Here is a 23138-nt window from a genome sequence, read left to right as displayed (position 1 = left end):
CATCAGGCATTAATCAGCTACAGTATGTAGCACACATTGTTCTGGGAAAGCTACCAATTTATCCCTGCCTTCATAGAGCTTACAATCCTATTAAGTGATGAAACCCCAACATAGGGCAAGTAGGTGGTGCAATGGATACAGCATGAGGCCTAAAGTCAGAAAGACTCATCTTTCTGAGTTCAAATCTGACCTCAGGCACTTACTAGCTGTATGATCCTGGGCAAGTCACTTCACCCTGTTTGCCTCAGTTTCCTCCTTTTAAAATGAGCTGGAGAAAGAAATGGCAAACCACTCCAGTATCTCTGCTAAAAAAAAAAAAAAAAGGTCAAATGGGGTCAGACATGACTCAACAATAGACACCAACACAAATAATAATGATATAAAATATTTCCTGATATAGGTATTAAAGAGAAGAAAGGCAAAGCACTAAATCATCTGAAGGGATGAAGGAGAAGCTTCATTTTGCTGGAGGAGAGGTATTTGGACTGAACTTTAAGGGATGGGGAGGAAATGAGATAAGGAAGGGGACATTCCAGGCAAGGGGATATACCTTATGTCATAATATGTTCCTAGACCAGAACTCACTCCCCTGCTTCCCCTTATATATTATCTCTCCTACCAGTCCTCTTTGAAGACTGATACCATTTCACTTTTGTATTTGTGTCTCCATTGCTTAGCACAATGTTCAGCATATAGTGAGCACTTAAGAAATGTTGATGGGGGGCAGAGCCAAAATGGCAGAGTTAAAGGATGGTCCTGTAGAAGCTCCCACCCCTCACCATAGCCCATAAAATACCTGTAAAAAATGGCTCTATTGGACTCAATTGGAAAAAGAGGTCCAAAAAGTCAATGAGGAGAAGAATGCTTTAGAAAGCAGAATTAGTCAAATGGAAAAGGGTGTTCAAAAGCTCACTAAAGAAAATAGTTCTTTAAAAATTAGAATGGAGCAGATGGAAGCTAACGACTTTATGAGAAACCAAGAAGTTACAAAACAAAACCAAAAGAATGAAAAAATGGAAGATAATGTGAAATATCTCACTGGAAAAACAACTGACCTGGAAAATAGATCTGGGAGAGATAATTTAAAAATTATGGGACTACCCAAAAACCATGATCAAAAAAAGAGTCTAGACATCTTCTTTTATGAAATTATGAAGGAAAACTGCCCTGATATTCTAGATTCAGAGGGTAAAATAAATATTGAAAGAATTCACCAATCACCTCCTGAAAGAGATCCAAAAAAGAGAAACTCCTAGGAATACTGTAGCCAAATTCCAGAGTTCCCAGGTCCAGGAGAAAATACCACAAGCTGCTAAAAAGAAACAATTTGAGTATTGTGGAAATACAGTCAGGATAACACAAGATCTAGCAGCTTCTACATTAAGGGATCAAAGGACTTGGAATATGATATTCCAGAAGTCAAAGGAAGTAGTATTAAAACCAAGAATAACTGAGTATAATACTTCAGGTGGAAAAGTGGTTATTCAATGAAATAGAGGACTTTCAAGCATTCTTGATGAAAAGACCATAGCTGAATAGAAAATCTGACTTTCAAACTCAAGAATCAAGAGAAGCATGGAAAGGCAAATAGGAAAGAAAAATCATAAGGGACTTACTAAAGTTAAACTGTTTACATTCCTACATAGAAAAATAATATTTGTAAGTCTTGAAACTTTTCTCAGTATTTGAGTAGTTGGAAGGATTATACAAATGCATGGATATATAGACAGAGGCACAGGGTGAGTTGAATAAGATGGGATGATATCTAAAAAATAAAATTAAGGGGTGAGAGAGGAATATATTGGGAGGAGAAAGGGAGAAATGGAATGGGGAAAGTTATCACTTGTAAAAGAGGCAAGAAAAAGTTTTTTCAATGGAGGAGAAAAGGGAGGAGGTGAGAGGGGAAAAGTGAAGCTTACTCTCATCACATTTGGCTTAAGGAGGGAAAAACATGCACACTCAATTTGGTATAGCAGGAATATACACTACAGGAAAGTAGGGGAGAAGTGGATAAGTGGGAAGGAGGAGATGATAGAAGGGAGAACAAATGGGAGGAGGGAGTAATTAGAACTAAACACTCTTGGGGAGGGACAAGGTCAAAAGAAAGAATAGAATAAATGGGGGTAGGATAGGATGGAGGGAAATATAGTTAGTCTTACACAACATGACTATTATGGAAGTCTTTTGCAAAACTACACATATATAACCTATACTGATTTGCTAAACTTCTCAGTGGGGAGGGAAGAAGGGAGAGAAATTGGAACTCAAAGTTTTAGGAACGAATATTGAGAATTGTTTTTGCATACAACTGGGAAATAAAAAATACAGGGAATGGGGTATAGAAATCTATCTTGCCCTACAAGAAAAGAGAGAAGATGGGGATAAGGGAAGGGAGGGATGTGATAGAAGGAAAGGCAGATTGGAGGAAGGGGTAATCAGAATGCATAGTGTCTTAGGGTGGGGGGAGGGGAGAGAAGGGAAAAATATTTGGAACTCAAAATTTTGTGGAAATGAATGTTGAAAACTAAAAATAAATAAACAAAAAAGTACTATTAAAAAAAAGAAACACTGAATCATTCATTCATTTATTTCTTCATTCATTCATATATGTTTATTCAACTAGCCTAATACTGCATGAGAGCTTCAGCTATTTTGACAACCTGGACTGACCAAATCAATAGAAAGCATAAAAGTAAAACCATTTATTAAAAAAAAAAAAACACAAAAAAAACAGAAAATATCTTTTCCAGTCAAGTTGATCAAAATAATTCATTCAATTTATTATTGTTGTTCACTTGTTTTAGTTATGTCCAACTCTTTGTGACTCCATTTAGGGTTTTCTTGGCAAAGGTACTGGAGTAGTTTGCTGTTTCCTATTCCAACTCATTTTCAGATGAAGAAGTAGAGGCAAACAGGGTTAACTGACTTGCCAGAGGAACATAGCTACTAAGTGTCTGAGGCCAGATTTGAACTCAAGCAGATGAGTCTTCTGACTCCAGACATGACACTTTATCCACTGCAGGATGAAATGACTTACTCAGGTCACACTGCTAGTGTCTAAGGCCAGATTTGAATTCAAGAAAATGAGTTTTCCTGACTTTAGGCCCAGCACTCCATCCACTACACTACCTACCAGACCCACAAATTCAGTTTATGTGATCCCATATAAAGAATTGCATTTGGCTGAAAGTCTAAGTTCAGTCAGTCTAATGTAATTCATCAAGATGGCTCTATGATTATACATGTGGAAATGTGTTTGATGTCTGTCAAGTAAAGAAAAACAATATGAACCTATAGCTATAAGAAATAATGGATATGAATTCAGAGAAGAATGGGAGTACCTATATGAATTGACGAAAAGTAAAATAAACAGAATCAGGAAAACAATGTTTATGATGACTATGACAGTATAAATGGAAATAATGGCAAGACATGAACAGACACTGAATGCTGATTAATTATAATGACTAAAATTGGCCCCCAAAAGGATATATAAAAAGATACCTCTCTACTTTCTTTGAAATGGTAGAAATATGGATTCATATAATGTTAAGACTTTTTCAAAGTGTTGGCTATTTTTGCTGAGTAGTTTTCTCCCTCTTTTACCTTTGTTATAAGGGATCCTTGAGTGGGAGAAGGGATGTATTGGAAAATGTGGGTGATATTTATTCTAAAAAGAAAAACTTCAAAAACCCCAGCCTGTATTACTGCCATTTGGACAGGCAATGTAACAGTGCAGTTAGTGTTAAAATTCAATAAATTTCTCCAGTAAATTTTTTTAAAGACTTATGAAGAGAATTCGTGACATTTCTGGTTTTCCACTGCTTACAGAATCAATGTAGATATAGAGATCTTGCAAATTAGTGAGATTAGCTCTTTCAAGTGCCTTGCCTTTTGAGACAGCATAGATAAGGCCACGGTCTTCTCTATCACGGTTATTCTAAATATAGTGCCGAGATAATGATGACTGATTAACCTGCTCTAACCCTGGTGTGAATGAGATATAGCCAGCAGTGACCTATGACAAAGTATCTGTCAACTGCATGGATTTAGGTATTGTAACTTTATGTAAGAGGTCATAGGCTGTCTTTATTTTGTAAAAGCTGCCTTATCATTTGGAGGATTTACACTGGAAACAATTTTGATATTAGATAACATCTTCAGATGATTCTGTGTAAGAAAAGAATACATACAGTTTCTTTCTGAAATTAGCACCTAATTATTTAGAAAGGGTATTAATAATGAGTTTCTTTTGGCATGCTTCATTCACCTACCATAGTTAGCCCCATGCCTTCCAGACCAGAATCCATGCCCAGAGAAGAGGAACCTTTTATTCTAGAAACTCTCACCGTGGAGGTTCTACTATCTTGATTGATAGTTGTCAGTCCCCATGACATATAGGCCTGGCTCTAGACACATTTCACTTATTAGCCATCTTCTCACTAGCCTGAACAATACCATGGCGGGTGGCGGAAGCTACCAGCCTGCTTCCTAGTTCTGGAATTATACACAAATCAAGTCTACCATTGCTCCCAGAAAGGATAGGTTACCATTTTTATAGTTTTCCAAAGAAGCAGTTCCTCAATTGCCCCAACTCAGACATATCTCTCCCTATATTAGAATATAAAATCCTTAAGGGCAACCTTAGCAAGAAGTCAACAGTCATTTATTAAGCCCTGCTATGTTCTAGGCACTATACTGAACGCTGAGGACACCAAGAAAGTCAATAGTAACTCTTGCCCTCAAGGAGTTCATAATCTAACAGAATGTATAACAAGTAAGCTATACATGTATATTATGTTTGTATGTATATGTCACTTAAAATACATACAGATACATACATATGTATTATACATACATATATAGAGAGACAGAGACAGAGAAAAGAGAGAAGACAATTAACAACTGCTGTTTTTCTGTTGTTCATTCATATGTGCAGTGAGATGCACCTGTGTGTTTTCACGTGAGGATCTGAGATTTCATGAGACTAGCGAGTTGACAGGAAACTCCTCCTATCAAAATAGGGCTGCAGCTGTTCTGTGCTAAGAATCTGAGGGCATTGAATAGAATGATGAGACCTACACTGGGTCCCACAGCTGCTATCTATCAAGGGGGCACTTAGGAGGCTGGTGTTATCCATTCAACAAGATTGACTTTAAGCTAGATACTTTCAAAGTGGGAGAGGGAAAAAAAAAATAACCCTTTTTCACCTGAAAATTCTATATGCGGGATAAATCTTGTACTTTGCATTAGGTGCCTCCAGGAAAATGACAGACACAATTACTCTGCTTGATATTAAAAATCAAAGAACTTGGCATCAAAGCTATCTGTGTGGCTGTATCTTTCAAAGAATCTTATATGATCTTAGCATATGTATGAGATATACCTTGTGTGAGAAGAGAAAAGCTTTTACCACTTGACGCTACAGAGCCAAATCTTTTTCTTTAAATCAATAAACACAATAGAATTGCTATTTTCTAGAGATCTCTGTTAATTGTGACTTTACTATGGAAATCACCTGTAATCACCTGTTTGATTCCTCATTTTTTTGTCAGGCACTCTTTATCTGAATATAGTTTACCCCCATAAATATTTGATGGAAATGAGAAAGTCAACATGAGTTGGTGATTGCTTGTGTTCTCATAATCGCCTAATATTGAACATAATAACTTCCATGAGTTTTTTCTAGTTACTTTCTTTTTTCTCCCAACTTGAAAGTACAGTTCTTATTGATTATTTTTATTCTGAACTTAACAAACACCAGAAAAAGAAAATTTTCATAAAGTAGAGAAGAAAAATACTGTGTATAAAATTATAAATCTGTTATGCAGAGCTTACTATTTTTTAAAAAGTACATCATAAATTTAACATGTCACTTTCAAAGCTTCCTGCTGATCTGTTTCCTCCTGAACTTCCTTTTGTGCTTCATTGACTATCTTCTTTTTTTGGGGGGGAGGGGGTTACAACATTATCCCTAGCTCCCCAGGGAGTCAAGCTTTTCTCAAACTTTATAATTCATTATGTCCCCACCAAAGAATAGAACTCCAGGGAAAAACTTGGAAACAATACTTATGTGTCTCTCATGTTGAGTATCTCTCCTAAAATGGATCAAAGTGCTTTTCCTCAAAAAAAAAAAAAAAGATGCACAAAGTACAAAGTAGATTATCTTGCATAAACTAGCTATTTATTCCCCCCCACCATGAAAGAAATTCTTAAAACACAAAAGCTTCTTAAGCAAGCATTAACAAATCTTTTAAAGACAGAAAAGTAGCTCATCCCTCCTATTATTCTCTCCCAGGAGGCAAAGACACTTTCTGGGGCTGCCAACAATATTGTTTATCCACTTTCACTTCTGACCAATATTGTTTACGTGACTCACATGTCTTGATCTTGTGACAAGCTTTCTTTGTTCTTTAGGCTATAAACTCCTGGCAACATCTCTTAAAAGTAGTGTGTCTTTTCTAGGAAAGGGTGTATTTCAGGAAGTATGTGTACTTGGGGACCTGGCAGTCAGGAATTTCCAATTTCTTGAACTCATAAGGCAGTTATTCAATTGGACAATTTCCGTCTCTCAAGATGGTGGCACAATTTGGTGACCTGGATTGAGAGGGCAGAGAGAGAGAGAGACAGAGACAGAGACAGACACAGAGAGACAGAGAGAGACAGAGAGAAGAAGAAGAAAAAGAAAAAGAAGAAGAAGAAGAAGAAGAAGGAAGAGGAGGAGGAGCTAGAGATTTCAGGTCCAATCTCAAGCTCACCTCAGCAAACACATATGCTCACTGGTATATGTTTATAGCAGTCATGGCCAATGAGAGTGGAGAGGGAGAGAAAGGAGAGAAATTTGACACATCTTCTTACTGGAAGTCAGAGAGAGACAGAGACAGAGACAGAGAGAGAGACACAGAGAGACACACAAACAGAGAGAGACACAGAGACAGAGACACAGAGACAGAAACAGAGAGACTATGTGAGGCCCACAAGACATACTCAAAAGGGAAGAAAAGAGAGAGAGCAAAGAGCTAGACCATGTTTCATCAGTTCTTCAAACTGACCAACTGGACAATTCCTCCTGGTTCCTTTCCCCGTACTCAAAAATTTTTGGCTGCTTATTTCTTTATGGTCCCAAGCTGGATGGTGGAACTAACTTTTGTTTCCTTTTAGATTTCTAGATTGCTATTTGACCTGTGAGCACCACTTCCCTCTATCATCTTTTACTTCACCATCTTATCCTGAATTCATATAATTTTCCAAAATGTGCAAATATTTTCACAATTCCACTAAGGATTTTTCAAGCTTGTTTACTCACATCCCAGTTAACATTGAGTTTGTCATCTTTTTAAACCACTTTTTTTATGAGCTTGATAGTTCTAAGGTCATTTCTAAAGTTGTTTTAACTTACATTTCTTTGATTAGTTGTGATTTTGAATTTGTTTACAAGTAATTATGAATGGGACAGCTAGATGGTACAGTAGAAGGAGCACTGGGCCTGGAGTCAGGAAGACCGGAATTCAAATCCATCTTCAGATGCTTATTAGCGAAGTCACTTAACCTCTGTTTGCCTTTGAGGCACATAGGTGGTTCAGTAGATAGAGTCTGGAAGACCTGAGTTCAAATTCAACCTCAGACACTTACTAACTGTGTGACCCTGAACAAGTCATTTAACCTGTGTTTGTCTTAATCTGTTGGAGAAGGAAATGGCAAATCACTCCAGTATTTTTGCCAAAAAAAACCCATGAACAACATATTCCTCAAGTCATGAAGAGTTGGACTTAAGTGAACAACAATTGTGAACGATGTTAATTTTTTTCTAAATCTCACAAATCTGCATCAATTGCCTTTAGCTTGTACCCAATCTCATTTTTTGGAAAGCACTTGGTACAATTTTCACAGTGGCTATTTTTTCTTATTAAACTAGTGCATTGCTTTTCTTTGAACAGTAGCTTATGATTAAGTATTCTCATAAAACTGAGTATTAATTGAAAGTCCACGAACAAAAGTTTATTCAACAGATAAGATACTGCATTTTACTGTGGACATATGATTTAACAGTTTGTCATCTTAAAGTTTAATACATTAAATTAAAATTTGTGCTAAAATGCAAATTAGATAAAATAAGCATTTTAAACTTAACAAAGAGTTTTCACAATTGCACAGTGTTTTCTAATAGAGATTTCAGACTTCAAGTTTCTATTTGTATAGTTTGTTGAAGTTATTAAGTGATGAATTAGATTTTATAATTTTTTTAAAGTGAAATAAATAATGAATTTTAACTCCTCCTGTGAACAGTTAATATGCAAGTAAACATGATATTTATAACATTATATTGACTGAAATTTCTGGATACCTGTGTATTTTTGAATCAGTGGGAAGAAAAAAATAAATGAAAAATGTCTTCAGAAGACCTGTAATCAATTATATTGAAGACATGAATTTCAGAGAGCCAGCTGTGAAAGGGACCTTAGAGGCCACCTAGACCAGTCTCCTTATTTTATAGATGAAGAAGCTGAGGTCTAGAGAAGTTAAATGTCTTGCCTCAGAGTCACATATCTAGTATCTGGGGTGGATTCAAACTCAGTCCTTCATAAGTCCTGTTCCAGTGCTCTATCCATGGTGCTGATTTGCTTTCTTAGGTTTAATAGATGAAGAGTGTTTTTTTTTTAATCATTAAATAATAGAATGGTAGAAGTCAAAGAGTCCTTAGAAATAATTTAATACAGTCTCCTCACTCTGCAGATGAGGATGCTGAAGCCCAGAGAAGTGATAGACTTGCCCTAAGTGATGTAGTAAACTGCAGAACTGGGACAGGAGTCCAGTACTCTGACTTTTGTGGTACCTCTGGGGTTGGAGTTACAATTAAATTACCACCTGGAGTCTTTAGGAGAATGAGCAAAGATGGACTGGATTTCTAATTATCCTCTGATGCTGTTCCAAATTCCAGAATATAACACTGAACTTTCCTGGACTTTGGCAATTCCCCACTATGTAATACATCCACAAGCTACCAGAATTGTTATAAATATATGGAGGAGATTAGATAGGGTAAGGAGATAGCACTGATTATATCCAAAGACCCAAGTTTTTGACTTCTCAAAATGTCCTTCCGTCAGGGTGATTTCATGTAGATGCTTTTAGGGAATCAACATCTACTGTCTTTGTATAGATTTGATCTTTATCCATACAAAAATTTCCTTCCTTTTCAAATTTCCTGAAGACATCACACAACTGTGTAACATTCTATAAAGCTTCAAGCTCTATATAAATATAAGATGGCACTTAATTTTTGGAAATCACATCTAAAATTTGATCTGACACAAGTAAAGAGCAGCTAAGCGGTACAGCACCTAGAGTGTTGAGCCTGAAATCAACAAGACCTGAGTTCAAGTTCAACCTCAGACATTTACTATCTATGCAACCCTGAGCAAGTCTCAACCTCTGTCTCATTTTCCTCATCTGTAAAATGGGGTAATAATAGAAACTCTCTCTCAAGGTTGTTGTGAAAATAAAATGAGATAATAATTGTAAAGTACTTAGCACAGTGCCTTGAACACAGAGGGTCCTGTATAAATGTTACTTCTTCTTCTTAATTATCATTATGGAGGTAGCACAACAAAGTGGAAACAATATTAGACCTAAAATCAGAGGAAATGGATTGGAACCATCACTCTGCCACTTACAAAAGAGTTCAAACTTTATTTAGTAGACAATCAGGAGCCACTGAAGAGGTCTGAGTACAGGAGGGCTGTGACCAGGTCTGTGAATAAACAAGATTATTCCAACTGTGGTCAAGTTACTTTTCTTGAGGCTGCATTCCCAGGAAGCTATTAAACTGTTTAAATGCCTTTCCCTGTTCATGTTTATGTCTGCATCAGCTTGCTTCACTATTCAAGTGTTCAGCTATCAATACAATTTATGCATGTGCCCAACCCAACCTGTGTAATGACAATCACTTTATTACTGGTGAACTTGTTGCTTGTCATGACTTCATCCTTGGCAATCTTGCCTTTTCACTTAATTTTCACTAGGGCACAAGAATGTGACCTCTCTGGGAAGTCTGGGACTCAGAGGCTTATAGAAAGATAGGAGAAGTTCTAGTTTATGAACCTTTGCAGGAAGGAGAGTGTTGAAATAACAAGGACATTCACTTACATTGTTTATCAGCCACAATTCAGAAAGCAAAGGTCAGCTACATGAACTACTACTGTCAGGATGGAACTGTAATTACCCTGGGTTGAATGAGACTTTGCCTCAGGATGCCCAACATCCATGGGGGAGGCACATCTCTATAGCACAACTGCCCCAGGGCCACCCACCCCAGGGTGCCATCACTGTAGCAACCCTCTCTTGGGGTTTGCCTTCCTATTCAGTCTGCTTTGGGACAAGGACTTCCTCCCTTTACCTGCCAACTGCACCCATAATTGGACTGTATACTCACTGAAGCCATCTCCTCCCCACTGTTTTTGCTCCAAATTCAAATAATCCAAGTTATGGCTTGGACTGATTATGTTTTCCCTCACCCATTTCACTCCCACCCCTATTTATTCCAGATCAATCCTTTAACTTAGATTTGGGGACAGAAATATTGCCTAAAATCCCACTGTGTCCATAGGTGTTGAATCATAGCGGAATTACAGGGAGGAAACTTGTGAATATTCCGGGAGGGCTCTCCATTCAGAAGGAATTAATACAGAAACTTGTGAATGTCTCACAACTAGCACTTTCATTCAACACACCTCCTCAATTCCCACCTTTCTTCCTAGCCCATGATGTTCTCATCTTACACTTTCACTAATTACTGTGAAAAGAAACAAACATCTCTGTGTATTTCAATTCTGGTAAGTCTAAGCATAGGAGCAGCAAACACCTGTGTTGTCTCCTGGGAGAGCCTGTACTATGGTAGAGCTGGAAACAGCTATGTCTCTAGAAAAAAAAAGTAGCAAGAGCTTACCTCCGGGAAGTTAAAGGGGAATTACTTCTTTATCTGGGAACATCTATCTTGGAAACGTCTGTGATTCACAGGATATGCCAAAGTGAGAATGAAATGTAGAGGAGACTGAAAATGGCAATGGAATCCTCTTCAACCTCTCCCCAGCTTCTGGCAAAGTAAGAGAGTGTGTCATGTTAAATAAAATCACAGGTTTTAATAGGCACTGTAGAGTGAGAGAATGAATTGGTGAAATGTATGTCATTAGGGGTGTGTGTGTGTGTGTGTGTGTGTGTGTGTGTATGTGTGTGTGTGTGTGTGTGTGTGTGTGTGGTGCAGTGTAGCGTAGTGTAGTGCAAAGGGAATCTCTTGCAGTATTTCTGGGCAGAATCATCTCCAAATGTAGACAAGCAGAAATTGTAAATGACAAGTCCTTGCATTTCTGCTTTCAACAGAAACAACTCCATTATCAATGAGGAGTTCTGAGGGTGATGTAATAATCATCTTTGCAAAGCTTATCACCTTTGCACTTGTCTCTGCAAAATTAAGGGCAGTTAACCAATTTCATGAAAGTTATTTTTAAGTTTTCAAATATTCTTTTCATCATTGCTCAGTTGAGAAATGGAGCCATGGTTTTCTTACCTTCTATCGTTGTCTGTAGGAAAGGACAACTGATTGTTAACAGTGAGTAAAGGAATAGGGGGAGACAGTTGCTGGCTGAAAGTCTTCCTCCAAGTTATACACCCATGGCTGAGGGAGTCTTCTACTTCCATCCCAGAAGACCAGTGAACCTGTTTGGTTGTTATGAAAAATGGTAGATTTACCATTACTAAAACATAGTAGATTTACTATTACCAGTTATAGTAGATATGCTATTAGTATTACCAAATAATTACTATTATTTACTGTTGCCTAAATCTTGAGTCAGAGGCCATCGTTTACCATTCCTCATGAACAAAATGGCAGACTTTTTACTTCTTTCACAAAAGAAAGGGGTTTATATGAATGAGATATGTATAAAGTGTTTTGCAAATCTTAAAGCCCTGTCAGTGTGTTAGTTATCATTATTCTTTGATGATATTAATAATATGACAATCATAATACTCATGGTTAATAATATAATATTCATGATATTAATAATATGACATTCATGATAGCCCACAAGAATGGGTTCAAATGCATAGAAAAAGATCACCTCAGCTGAAGAGCATCCATCATGTTGTCAGAAGCATATTATCCAAATTCAGAATGACACATGCAAAAATAGTTTGAGATGTCATTGACATATTCAGGATTGTCCTTATTTTAGCTGGTGCCTATGTCTAGATGATGGGGAAAAATGACCCTCAAAAAAGTCTTTCTAATATTTCCACAGTCATATAAATAACTGAACTGAAATTAACTTTACAACAAATCTAATTTTGTGGAAGATAGTACCTGGCATATAGTAAGCACTTAATAAAATTCTCATTTTATCTATATATCTAATCGAACAGCTACCCATCTACCTACCTATCTAATCTATTTGTCTCTCATCGGTCTAATAATCTATTATGTCTGTCTGTTATCTATCTGTCTGTCTTTCATCTATCTGTGTATCATCTATCTATCACATGGCCATTCATTTTACTGAAGCCAGTTCATCACTGTCTGAATTCACCAGCTCTTATTTTTAGGACTGACAAATTCTCAACCATGTCACTTAAATTCCTGTCTTGAGCACATTGTACTGTCAGAAGATGCTTTTTTCTTCTTTTCTGCAATTTTCTTTTTCTTTTCTATTTTTGGAAAGATAAGGTCTTCCCACCTTACCCATGCCAGAAGTTCAGTGGCTTTCACATTACACATGGACCCATCCCCAATACTTACTGACATGGAAGCTCTGATCAGCTGTTTCCAATCTGGGGAAATTTGCCTCTTCTTAGGTAAACTGATGGCCCCCATTCCCCAGAGTTCACTATGTTATTGCTAAACTTAGGCAGATACCAAAGTGACAGAGCCCACTGCATCTCAGAACTCCTGAGTTCAAAGGATCTGCCAGCCTCAATCTTCCTCCAACCCCTAGAATCTGGGATTGTGGGTGTGCGCACCACCATGACCTCCTGACCATAATTTTCAAAGCAGTTTTGGGGTCAATTAATCAACAAGCTCTTATTAAGTGCCAGCTATGTGCCTGCACTGTTCTAGTCACTGAGAGTGCAAAGGGAGAAGTAAAATCATTGCTGACATTTAGAAGTTTACTTTATATCAGGGGATATAATGTGTGTATGTATGCATGCATGCATGCATATAAAAACACATATGAAACAGAAACAAGGTAACTTGGAAAGGCACTAACAACAAAGGCAAATAGGAAAAACCTGCAGGCAGTGGCATTTGAGACAAGTCTTAAGGCAAATTCCAAGAATTAGATGTGGGGAGGGAGAGCAGACTGGGAAGAGGTACTACCGGCTAACTGTCTTTTAGGAACCCTGTCCTAGATGACTCTACTGCCCTTTCTGGCTGCCCCACTCTGTCCTTTTGGCCCCTCCCTACCTGTCCTCCTAAAAAGTCTACACATGATTAGAGTCTAGCCCAACAGGAAAAGATGGAGCAAGGAAGAAGGGAAAATAGGATCCAGAACACCCTATCCCAGGTCTGAAATGTGTGCATTGAAGTCCTGACTATTATAATTTTGCTGTGCAGTCTGTAACTTGGTTAACTTTTTACCATGCTGCCTGTACTCCAGTCATCATTCATCCATCATAGAGGCAGTTGAGTAGTACAATGAATAGAGGTATAGTGTTAGGCCTGGAGTTAGAAGGACTTGAGTTCCAATCTGACCTCAGACACCTACCAGCTGTGTGACCCTGGGCAAGCCACTTAACTTCTGATTGCTTCAGTTTCCTCAGCTGGAAAGCACCTACCTTATAAAGTTGTTGTGAGGATGAAATGAGATAACTGTAAAATGCTTAGCATAATGCCCAGCACATAGTAGGTGCTATATAAATGCTTACTCCCCTCCCTCATTTCCAGAATCTTGGACCCCACCACTAGAAGCAAATCCTATAAATGTTCTTTATAAATGCTTCTTATCTTCCTTAAACTCAGGTCATCTCTGAATTCCAAATTTCCAAACCATGACACCCAACATGGACCCCACTTCTAGCTTGCCTTTATATGTCACCTTCCCCCACTAAAATGTAAGCTTCTTGAGGTCAATGAATATCTTTCTTGCTTGTCTTTATATCCTTAGAATTTAGCACACAATAAATGTTTAATATCTACATTATATCTGTCCTTCTCACCAGGCATGGAGCACAGGCAATATGGAGGTTTTATCTTAATCTAACGATTCACCCATATAGCTTCTTACTAACATAAAAATAGGCAACATATAAGTAAGACATGTATCTATTTTTCAGTGATGTACCAAAGGAAGAATGATCCATTAATTCTTATCATTCAGGATAAATTTAAACCTTTATAAGAAGAGGGCTTTCTTGATTTCTTATTCCAGAATATTTTCTGCAACTTATGATCTTAAATTGCTTTAAGGAATGAGGCTTCAAATTATGAATTTGGTAAAAATTCAAAAGATTCTGAAAAATCTAAAAATGGCAGTAGTGAGATCCTGGGCTAAGGAGACAAGAGGAAGAGTTACATCCTCCTCTGTGTTTCTGACTTTAGTGTGCCTGGAGATTTATTAATTAGAAAGGGGAAAAAAGCAACCTAATATAAACTACTGTGACAACCATACTCAAAAAAGTCCTTTACTCTGAGGATTGCATGGGCCTAGGGAAGCTGAGACAAGATGACACTTATGAAATCATGTTGTGCATTACAGTTGTACTGTAGGAAATAGCAATGGGGTTCCCCATGCTTGACTTTTTTTTAGAAAATAAAATGGTTCTTCATTTGTTATAACCAAAAAAATCGCAGCTGGTACAATTTTTTTGTTATTTATTATGTTGAACTCTTCCACAAATGGAAGGATCAAAACAACATTCATTTATTCTATTTCTTTCATCACTGTCATGTTTTCCCATCTTACGTTGCTCTCATTCATGACTTGCCTTATGTTCTCCACAAGGGTTTGCCTCTAACATGATGGAAACCCTCTTTGATTTTTCCTGCTATGAAGGAACCCTTGGAACACTCTGCCTATTCACTTATCATTGCTTGCCATGAAAAGAGTCTACTGTCTTTAAATATCATATAGTTTCTCAATTAAATCTTTTACTCCTCTATTTCTTTGATGTTCATTCCAGTTATATGCTGAATCCCATAACTGGATACTGGTCTGATACATGACCTTTCTCCTTAGCTTCTCTGAATCAAGACCATCACATTTCCAAGCCATGATGCCCAACATATGTCAATTTCTCTTTATGCATTGACTCCCCACATTAGAATGGAAGCTTTTTGAATTTAATGTTTGTTTTTGTATTTCCAGAACTTAATACAAAGTAAATGCTGAATAATGCACTATCTGTCAGTTTATCAGGCAACATGAAAGATAGTCAGTATGAAGGCTTTACCTGAACCTAATGAGTTACTTGAATACAGACTGAAGCATGCTACTTTTTACTTTCTTTCCTTTTTTTTTTAATTTGAATCTTCTTGTACATAATGACCAATATGGAAATATTTTTACATGATTGCACATGTATAACTGATATCTGATTGCTTCCCATCTCAGGATGGGGGAGAGGGGAGGAAAGGAAGGAGAGAATATGGAACTCAAAACTTAGAAACATGCTAAAATTGTTTTAATATGTAACCGGGGAAAAATAAAATGTGTAAAAAGTAAAGAATCTTACTAATTCAAGATTCTAAAATGATATATTGCAGCCTGCTCTCTCGCTCTCTCTTTCTCTCTCTTACACATACACACCTACATGCACACACACACACACACACACACACACACACACCTACATGCACAGAAACACACATACACATACCTCTATTACCTTCTGTGTGATACTCATTTGATATTAACAGAATCATGGAAGGGATCTCAGCCCTCACCTAGTTCATCCATAACTCAAAAAGAATTTTCATTGTTGCTTACCCAACAAATGGTACTTTACTAGACTCTGCTGGAAGACCTCCAGGGAAGGGAACCTCACTTGTCTAGAGGTAAGCCATTCCACGTTGGGACATCACTAAATGTTAGGAATTGTTTTTCAATATATAAAGCAAATTATTAATATCCGGATTCTGACAGGAAAATCAAAAGGAAGGATCAATTTAGAGTTAGAAGATATCTCAGAGGTTGAGTGAAATCCCTTCCCCTTTATAGAGGAAGAAATCAAATCCAGAGAAACAAAGTGATGACCTACTTAAGGCCAGACAGGTAGTAAATAGCACAGCCAGGTTTATAATTAATCATTGCTATTTAACTATTTATGCAAACATTTATATACAAATCTTAGAAATTTGTGTTTTCTCATTTGACTTTCAAAACAACCTGTGAGTTGGGAGCTACATTACCATTTTATAGGTGAGAAAAGTGAGGTTACCCATGATCCTATGAGTCTCAGAGAGGTAAGAGTGTTACCCAAGACCATATAGCTAGTATGAAGTATAGACAAGCTTGGAAGGCAAGTCTTCTGACTCTAAATCCTGATGAATAATTAGAGCTAACAGTAGCTAACGCTTATGTAGAGCCTACTATGTGCCAGGGACTGTGATAAGTACTTTGTAAGTATTATCTCATTTGATTCTTACAACAACCTTGGGAGGGAGGTGTTATTATCCCCATTTTAGAGATGAGAAAACAGGCAAATGGAGATTAAATGACTTGCCTACGGTGACACAGTTCATAAGTTTTTGAGGCCAGATTTGAATTCAGGTCTTCTTGAATCCAGACCTAGCACTCTAATCCATTGTGCCATTTATCTGCCAAATAAATACTAGAAAGTAATAATTTGGAGAGTTTTGAGCTTTACTCTTGCAGTGTAACACATATTATTATATTCTGCCTCAGAGAATTATGTCGTCAATAAGAATAACAAACAAATTTATATAAGTACATGCATACTTCACTAATATTCTTGACTTGGGTTAATAGAATAACAATAACAACAAACAAAATATGATTTAATAAATAGATTGAAGCCTAAATCATTTTAGTTATCTACTGGGTATTTCAGAAAATGCCTTTTCTTGGTAATATTCTATGCCATGGCATATGACCAGAAAGTAACATTTTCTGATAGCATACATTTCTTTAGACAGAATGAAAGTGAAAGTCAATGCCCTCATTTAATTTAGTTCAATCCAAAAAATAATCCTTACATTATGTCAGGCATTGTGCTAGGTGTTTAGGACATAAAGATATAAATGAAGCTGTTTTTGTCTCCAAAGATATTGGGTGTGATGATGGGGGTGAGGGAAGAGGGAAAGACTGGCAAATGCTTAATTTCTCTCATCTAGACAGAGCCTTCTTCTTCTTAAAGAGGAAGGGGAGCTAGCCTCAAGACTTGATTGGTCCTGGGGACTTAGAGTTGGAGCCCTGAACATCATTTCCTGGTCCTTTGTGCAAAAAAAAAAAAAAGCCTAACCAATGAATTGGTTCTCCTCAGGCTTGATGGGATTCACACTGTCATTTGAATCAATAAATCTTTCTGACAGAGGGTTAACACTGAGATAAATGTGGAGGCCCAGGGGAGATGCATTCACCTTGGTTAATGTTGTATCCTTAAAGAATACCTTTTTTTATTTTTAAGAAAACCTATTTTTATTGGATGTTATATGTTTCATTCCAGTCCCAAGACTGACCCACTTTCCCTGGATTAGTTAGGACCATCCTGGAATGAAAAAAACAACATATAGAAAATTAAATATAAAAATATCCAAAATAATTTCGAGGGAAAGAAACTAGCAAGTGGGGGGGGGGGGGGCAGGAATTAGAATAGACTTCTGGGAGTAAGTGGCATTTGGGAGGAAGCCATGAGGCAGAGGTGATGAGGAAATGCATCCTGGAAAGGAGAGTTCAGGAAATCATTTAAAATTCTGTCTTCTCTCAGTTTCATCTACAGCAGAGATAAACCACACAGGAATCTGTGGCATATATGCAATAACTTGGACCAACATTAATCGTAGACTAGAAAGTTTAATGAGTTGGTATATTATCATTTTGCCCTTGGACAAGTGTTTCCAAGAGAGTTTGGTTTTAATTTCTCTTAGATACATATGAGAACAGCCTTTCCCCTGTTGTTTATCGAAGGTACACGATCAGAACAGTAGGCATTCTGGTGATAGGAGTTATGATATTGACGGGACCAGAAACTGAAATCTGCGTTTGATTGACCTAGTTCTCTCAGGCACATATGGCTGAGTACTCAGCAGTTTTTTTCTAGTACACCAATTCAGCATTGCATTTATTCTAACAGATCCCTGCTCCCGCTGTTGGCAATACTCTGTCAATAGGACAACAAAGGACTGAAGGAAAGGAGAGGAAATAAGATATTAGGTAGGAGCCTTGGAGAGAGAGCACAAAGACTAGGAAGAGTTGAGGGAAATTGTATTCAGTAGAAGAAAGAAACCCTAAAATAGCATCCTATTATATATAATATATATGATATTATATACATATATATACACATATGTATATATATTATAAAATAGCATCGTATGATAATGATAGATACTTCTACTGGCTTGATAACATAATAATACTGTTACTTGAAAATCTTTTAAAAATAGATTATAATGTTATACTTCTACCTAGAGTTACATCTTTTCATGGCCAAATTATGATTTGTCTTTTGCCCTAGATTATAAATTATATACAGTTGTTATCAAACTGAATGAGTAGAGAGATGGTCCATACCGGGTGTTTGAAACCACAGTCCTGAATTCAGAAGAATTTGTGTCTGCATTTTTCTTCTGAATTCAGGACTGTGGCTTCAAACACCCGGTATGGACCATCCCTCTCCTCATTCAGTCTGATAACTCAACTATGTGTGATTTATAGTCCTGAGACTTGCTTGGGGCTATAAGAAGTAAATTGGCTCACCCATGATCATACAGTTAGTATATATTTCTCTAAAACTGTCAATTTCAGAACAGTGACTAATCTGCACTCACAGAGGGGATTTTCTCAGCAAGAGTTCCATAGGCATATGTGAATACATATCATCTATACACACATTTCTTTATATTCAAAGTGTTGTTTCTCTGTCTCTTTCTCCTTCCCTCTCTCCTCCTGTCTCCCAAACCCCCCATCTCTCTCTCTCTTCTCTTATCTTTTCTCCTCTCCCATCCCCCTTTCTTCTTCTTCTTCTTCTTCTTCTTCTTCTTCTTCTTCTTCTTCTTCTTCTTCTTCTTCTTCTTCTTCTCTTTTTTTCTTTCTCTCCCCCCTCTCTCTCCCTACCTTTCCCTCTTCCCTCCTTCCCTTCCTCTCTTTCTGTGTCTCTGTCTCTCTCCCTCTATCCACTTCGTCTTTTTTCACCCCTCCTCTCTCTCTCCCTTTCTTTCCTTTCTCCCTTCCCCCTCCACTCCATCTCCCCAAGGTTATCTGATTAGATACTGGCAGTTGATGGACAAGTATGGCAAAGCATGTATAAATGTAATGCAAACCCAATCCAGGCATTTCTTCGTAGTTTCTCCCTGAATTTTTCATAGTAGACTAGTTAAAGATGCTGCTTTAGGTGAACCAGTATGCTGGAGTAGGAAAGATTCTGGGTTAGAAGTTAGGAAACTGGTTTCAAATTCCACTGCCTTTATTTCCTGTCTGTGTAACCTTGGTTAAATGACTTAACTTCTCTGATTCTCACTTTCCTCACCTGAAAAATGAAGGGAGGGGGCCAAATGATCCATAAGATCCATTCTAGCTTTAACTGAATGATGCATGACCCACAAGAAGGTCTATCTTCAGCACTAGAGACAGGTTTGCTAAACTAGGTATTTCCCCTGGAAGATGATATAAGGTTTAATGGCAAACCCTTTAGATAGACTCAGAAGTCCTAGTTCTTGAGTTGTGACTTTGTCACTTAAAGGCTGTGAGACCTTGAATCTTATTTTCCTTGTCCATAAAATAGAAATGACAATATGTATATTACCCACTCTTGAGGGTTGTGAGGATGAAATGAAATAATGCTATATAAGAGGAATTTAGAATTATAAAGTTCTAGGCAGCTAGGAGCACTGGGCTTGGAGTCAGGAGGACATGAGTTCAACTCCACACTCATATACTTATTAGTTGTGTGACCCTGGGCAAGTCACTTCTTGCCTATATGCCTCAATTTCCTCAACTGTAGAATGAGGACCATAATAGCATTTACCTCATAAGATTGCCGTGAAGATGAAATGAGATAATATGAGTAAAAAACTTATCCAGTGTCTACCATGTTGTAGTTGCTTATTAAATACTTATTCTCTTTTTTCCTTTCCTCCCCGCCACCCCTTACATGAATAAATTCAAATATTCCAACTGATCTGTGAGCCAATGATATAAATTACAATCCACCTCTGGGTGTACTCATCCTAAGTTACTGTTGCCATATCCCTCCCTTAAATTCACCATGAGGAAAGGAAGGAGTCTTCCAACTTGTGAGAGCTCTTTCTCCCCTAAAGCTTGTCATGAAGATACCAGTAGGACACTATGGATGTCTACATATTATCCTTCATCCTTTCCGTGGGATCAACTCATCTTCATCTCCTAACATAAATTTTCCTGGTGATATTTTTGTTTCTCATCTATATAAACAAACCCTATTAAAATCCTATATAAATGTAAGCTGGTAGTTTCCCCCAGAATATCTGAACATACATTTATTGAGGAAGAGATTGTGTAGTAGTCTCAAACCATAAAATCATGTATATGTCTTTGAAAATATCTTTTTAAAAAATTGCAATGTCAATAGAGATTCAAAATTAAAATAACTATGTAGACAAAGAAAAACAATGTCATATCATTGCTATTATAATAAAATACAATGTAATAAAATAATTTATTAATTAGGTGTGTGTGTGTGTGTGTGTGTGTGTGTGTGTGTGTGTGCATGTACATAATTTAGGGCAGGAAGGTGGACAGAATACTAAGTCTGAAATTAGGAAAACTCATCTTCCTATGTTCAAATCTGGCCTCAGAAACTAGCTATGTGACCCTGGGCAAGTCACTTAACATTGCTTGCTCAATTCCCTCATCTGTAAAATGAGCTGTGGAAGAAAATGGAGAATCACTTGAGTATCTTTGCCAGAAAAAAAAAAAAACCAACCAAACAACCCAATGGGGTCACAAAGAGTCAGACAGAACTGAAAACAACTGAAGAATAACAATAATTACATTTTTACTTTGTAAAACAGAGGTGTGTCCTATATCCTGCATGGATAATGGAAGAACCAGATTAAAATGTAATTGGGGGATTTCTAACAAAATAAATAAATAAACAGCAGAATACAGATACTGATAATATTGGTTTTCTAAGTCAAAAGCAGCCTATGAGGATCCTTATGTATAGCTTAGTAGCCTCCTTTTCTATTTGAGTTTGACATCACTATTTTAAAACATCTTTATGTCAATTATTAGCTACTTTTATCTTACAATAAAGGTAACTCGTTAATAGCTAATGAAAGAGAAAATAATCACATACTCAACTTGGAAGTGGTTGGTGAGGGCACCTCATTCAATCTGTACTTGAATGGAAATCTCTCCTACAAAATTCCTGACAATTATTCATCTGACAATTGGTCGAAGGACTGTAGTAAGGAGAGTCTATGAGCTCCCAAAACATTGTGTTCAACTTTTACACTTTCCATGGATTGGGAAGACTTAGGCTTCAGGTGAGGAAAATCTATCTCTCTATGGTCTCTATTAGTGCCTAGTTCTGACCTCTTAATTCCAAAAGAGCAGGTCTTGATTCTTCTTCCACATGACCACCTTTCAGATACTCGAATGTATCTACACTCTACCACATAAGTTATTCATTCTCCAAGGTAAATATTAGGTTTTTCAAACAAGCTCTCATCCTCTCACTTTCTTAAGTACATAAAGCAGGAATTCTTAACCTTTCTTTGCATCTTAGATACCTTTGGCAGTTGGGGAAACCTCTGGTTCCTTTCTCGGAATGTTTTTAAGAAATTGAAGGAAATGCAAAATTTCAGTTAGAGGTTAGTGAAAATAAAGATGTGGGGGTTTTTTTTGCCTGTCCTGAAATCTATTGACTTGAAGAGGTCCATGGATCCTAGGTTAGGAATCTCAGATAGATAGATAATAGATAGATAGATAGATAGATAGATAGATAGATAGATAGATAGATAGATAGATTAGATAGATAGAAAAATAATACATACATACATATATACATACATAGATACATATAGATATAAAGTAAATCTCTATATCTACCTATCCATCCAAGTTAACAAGCCCTTGAAAATTTATTCATAAACTGGTTGGGGTGGAAGGTGAGAGTGTCTTATAGAACACAGGTTAAGAACCTCCTCTAGATAGATAGATGTAGATATATAAATCTATATAAGTAAATTTCTCTATCTATATCTACCTATCCATCAAAGTTAATGAGCTCTTGGAAATCTATTCATGAACTGCTTGGGGTAGGGGTGCATTATCCTATGTACCACAGATTAAAAACTCGTGTGCCAGATATACTCTAGCATATCAATGGTCTTTCTAAAATGTGGCACCTTTCGGGATAACGTTTGGAAATATATAGAGAATGAATCAGTAGTCTAAGTAATATATGGGACTTCAGGGTGGAGGAATCCCTCCTATTAATGTGTGCTAACACCTTTTCTACAACTTAAAATATTAGAAAGTTGCCTAGAACACTGAGGGGTAGAAGTGAATCCAACAGGATCACCTAGCTAATAGGTGGCAGAAGAGAAGGTTGAACCAGGTGTTCCTGGCTCCAAGACTACCACTTATCCCACTCTGTCTATTACAACCTGCTGCCTCTATAATTGAAGCTAATACACATTTCTCTGTTACTTCTAGGATCAAATGCAAACTCCTCTGTCCATCACAAACTGGTCCTGACTCAGTTTTTTAGCCTACTTATCCATTAATTTCCTTTATGCAAAGGGGATTCTGATTCTGAACCAGAATCCTTTCCACTTTATCCCTCACTGCCTCTGCCTCAATATCCCTCACACATGGTACTCCATCACTCTTCGTTGCCCAGAGGCCCTTTTGTGTGTCTAAAACACACTCCCTTCTTCACTCCTTCTTATTAATCCCTAGCTTCCTTCAGAATTCTGCTTT

At 37.2% G+C, this 23138-nt stretch overlaps 1 protein-coding gene across 2 annotated transcripts in view; it reads left to right on the top strand.

Annotated features, from left to right (window-relative positions):
- Positions 1 to 23138, top strand: part of PTPRR (protein tyrosine phosphatase receptor type R) — a 348363-nt gene that overhangs the window by 123998 nt on the left and 201227 nt on the right. The window contains exon 2 of one of the 2 annotated variants that reach the window (XM_072655375.1): positions 401 to 476. The exons of the other annotated variant lie outside the window; for it this stretch is intronic. Within the exon in view, the coding sequence (XP_072511476.1) occupies positions 444 to 476 (33 nt within the window). The 5' untranslated portion in view covers positions 401 to 443. The remainder of the gene's footprint in view (positions 1 to 400; positions 477 to 23138) is intronic. 2 annotated transcript variants of the gene reach the window in all.

Source organism: Notamacropus eugenii, chromosome 3, assembly GCF_028372415.1.
Source record: "Notamacropus eugenii isolate mMacEug1 chromosome 3, mMacEug1.pri_v2, whole genome shotgun sequence".
In the NCBI taxonomy this organism is placed as follows: domain Eukaryota; kingdom Metazoa; phylum Chordata; class Mammalia; order Diprotodontia; family Macropodidae; genus Notamacropus; species Notamacropus eugenii.
This window is presented reverse-complemented; position numbering and strand designations above follow the sequence as displayed.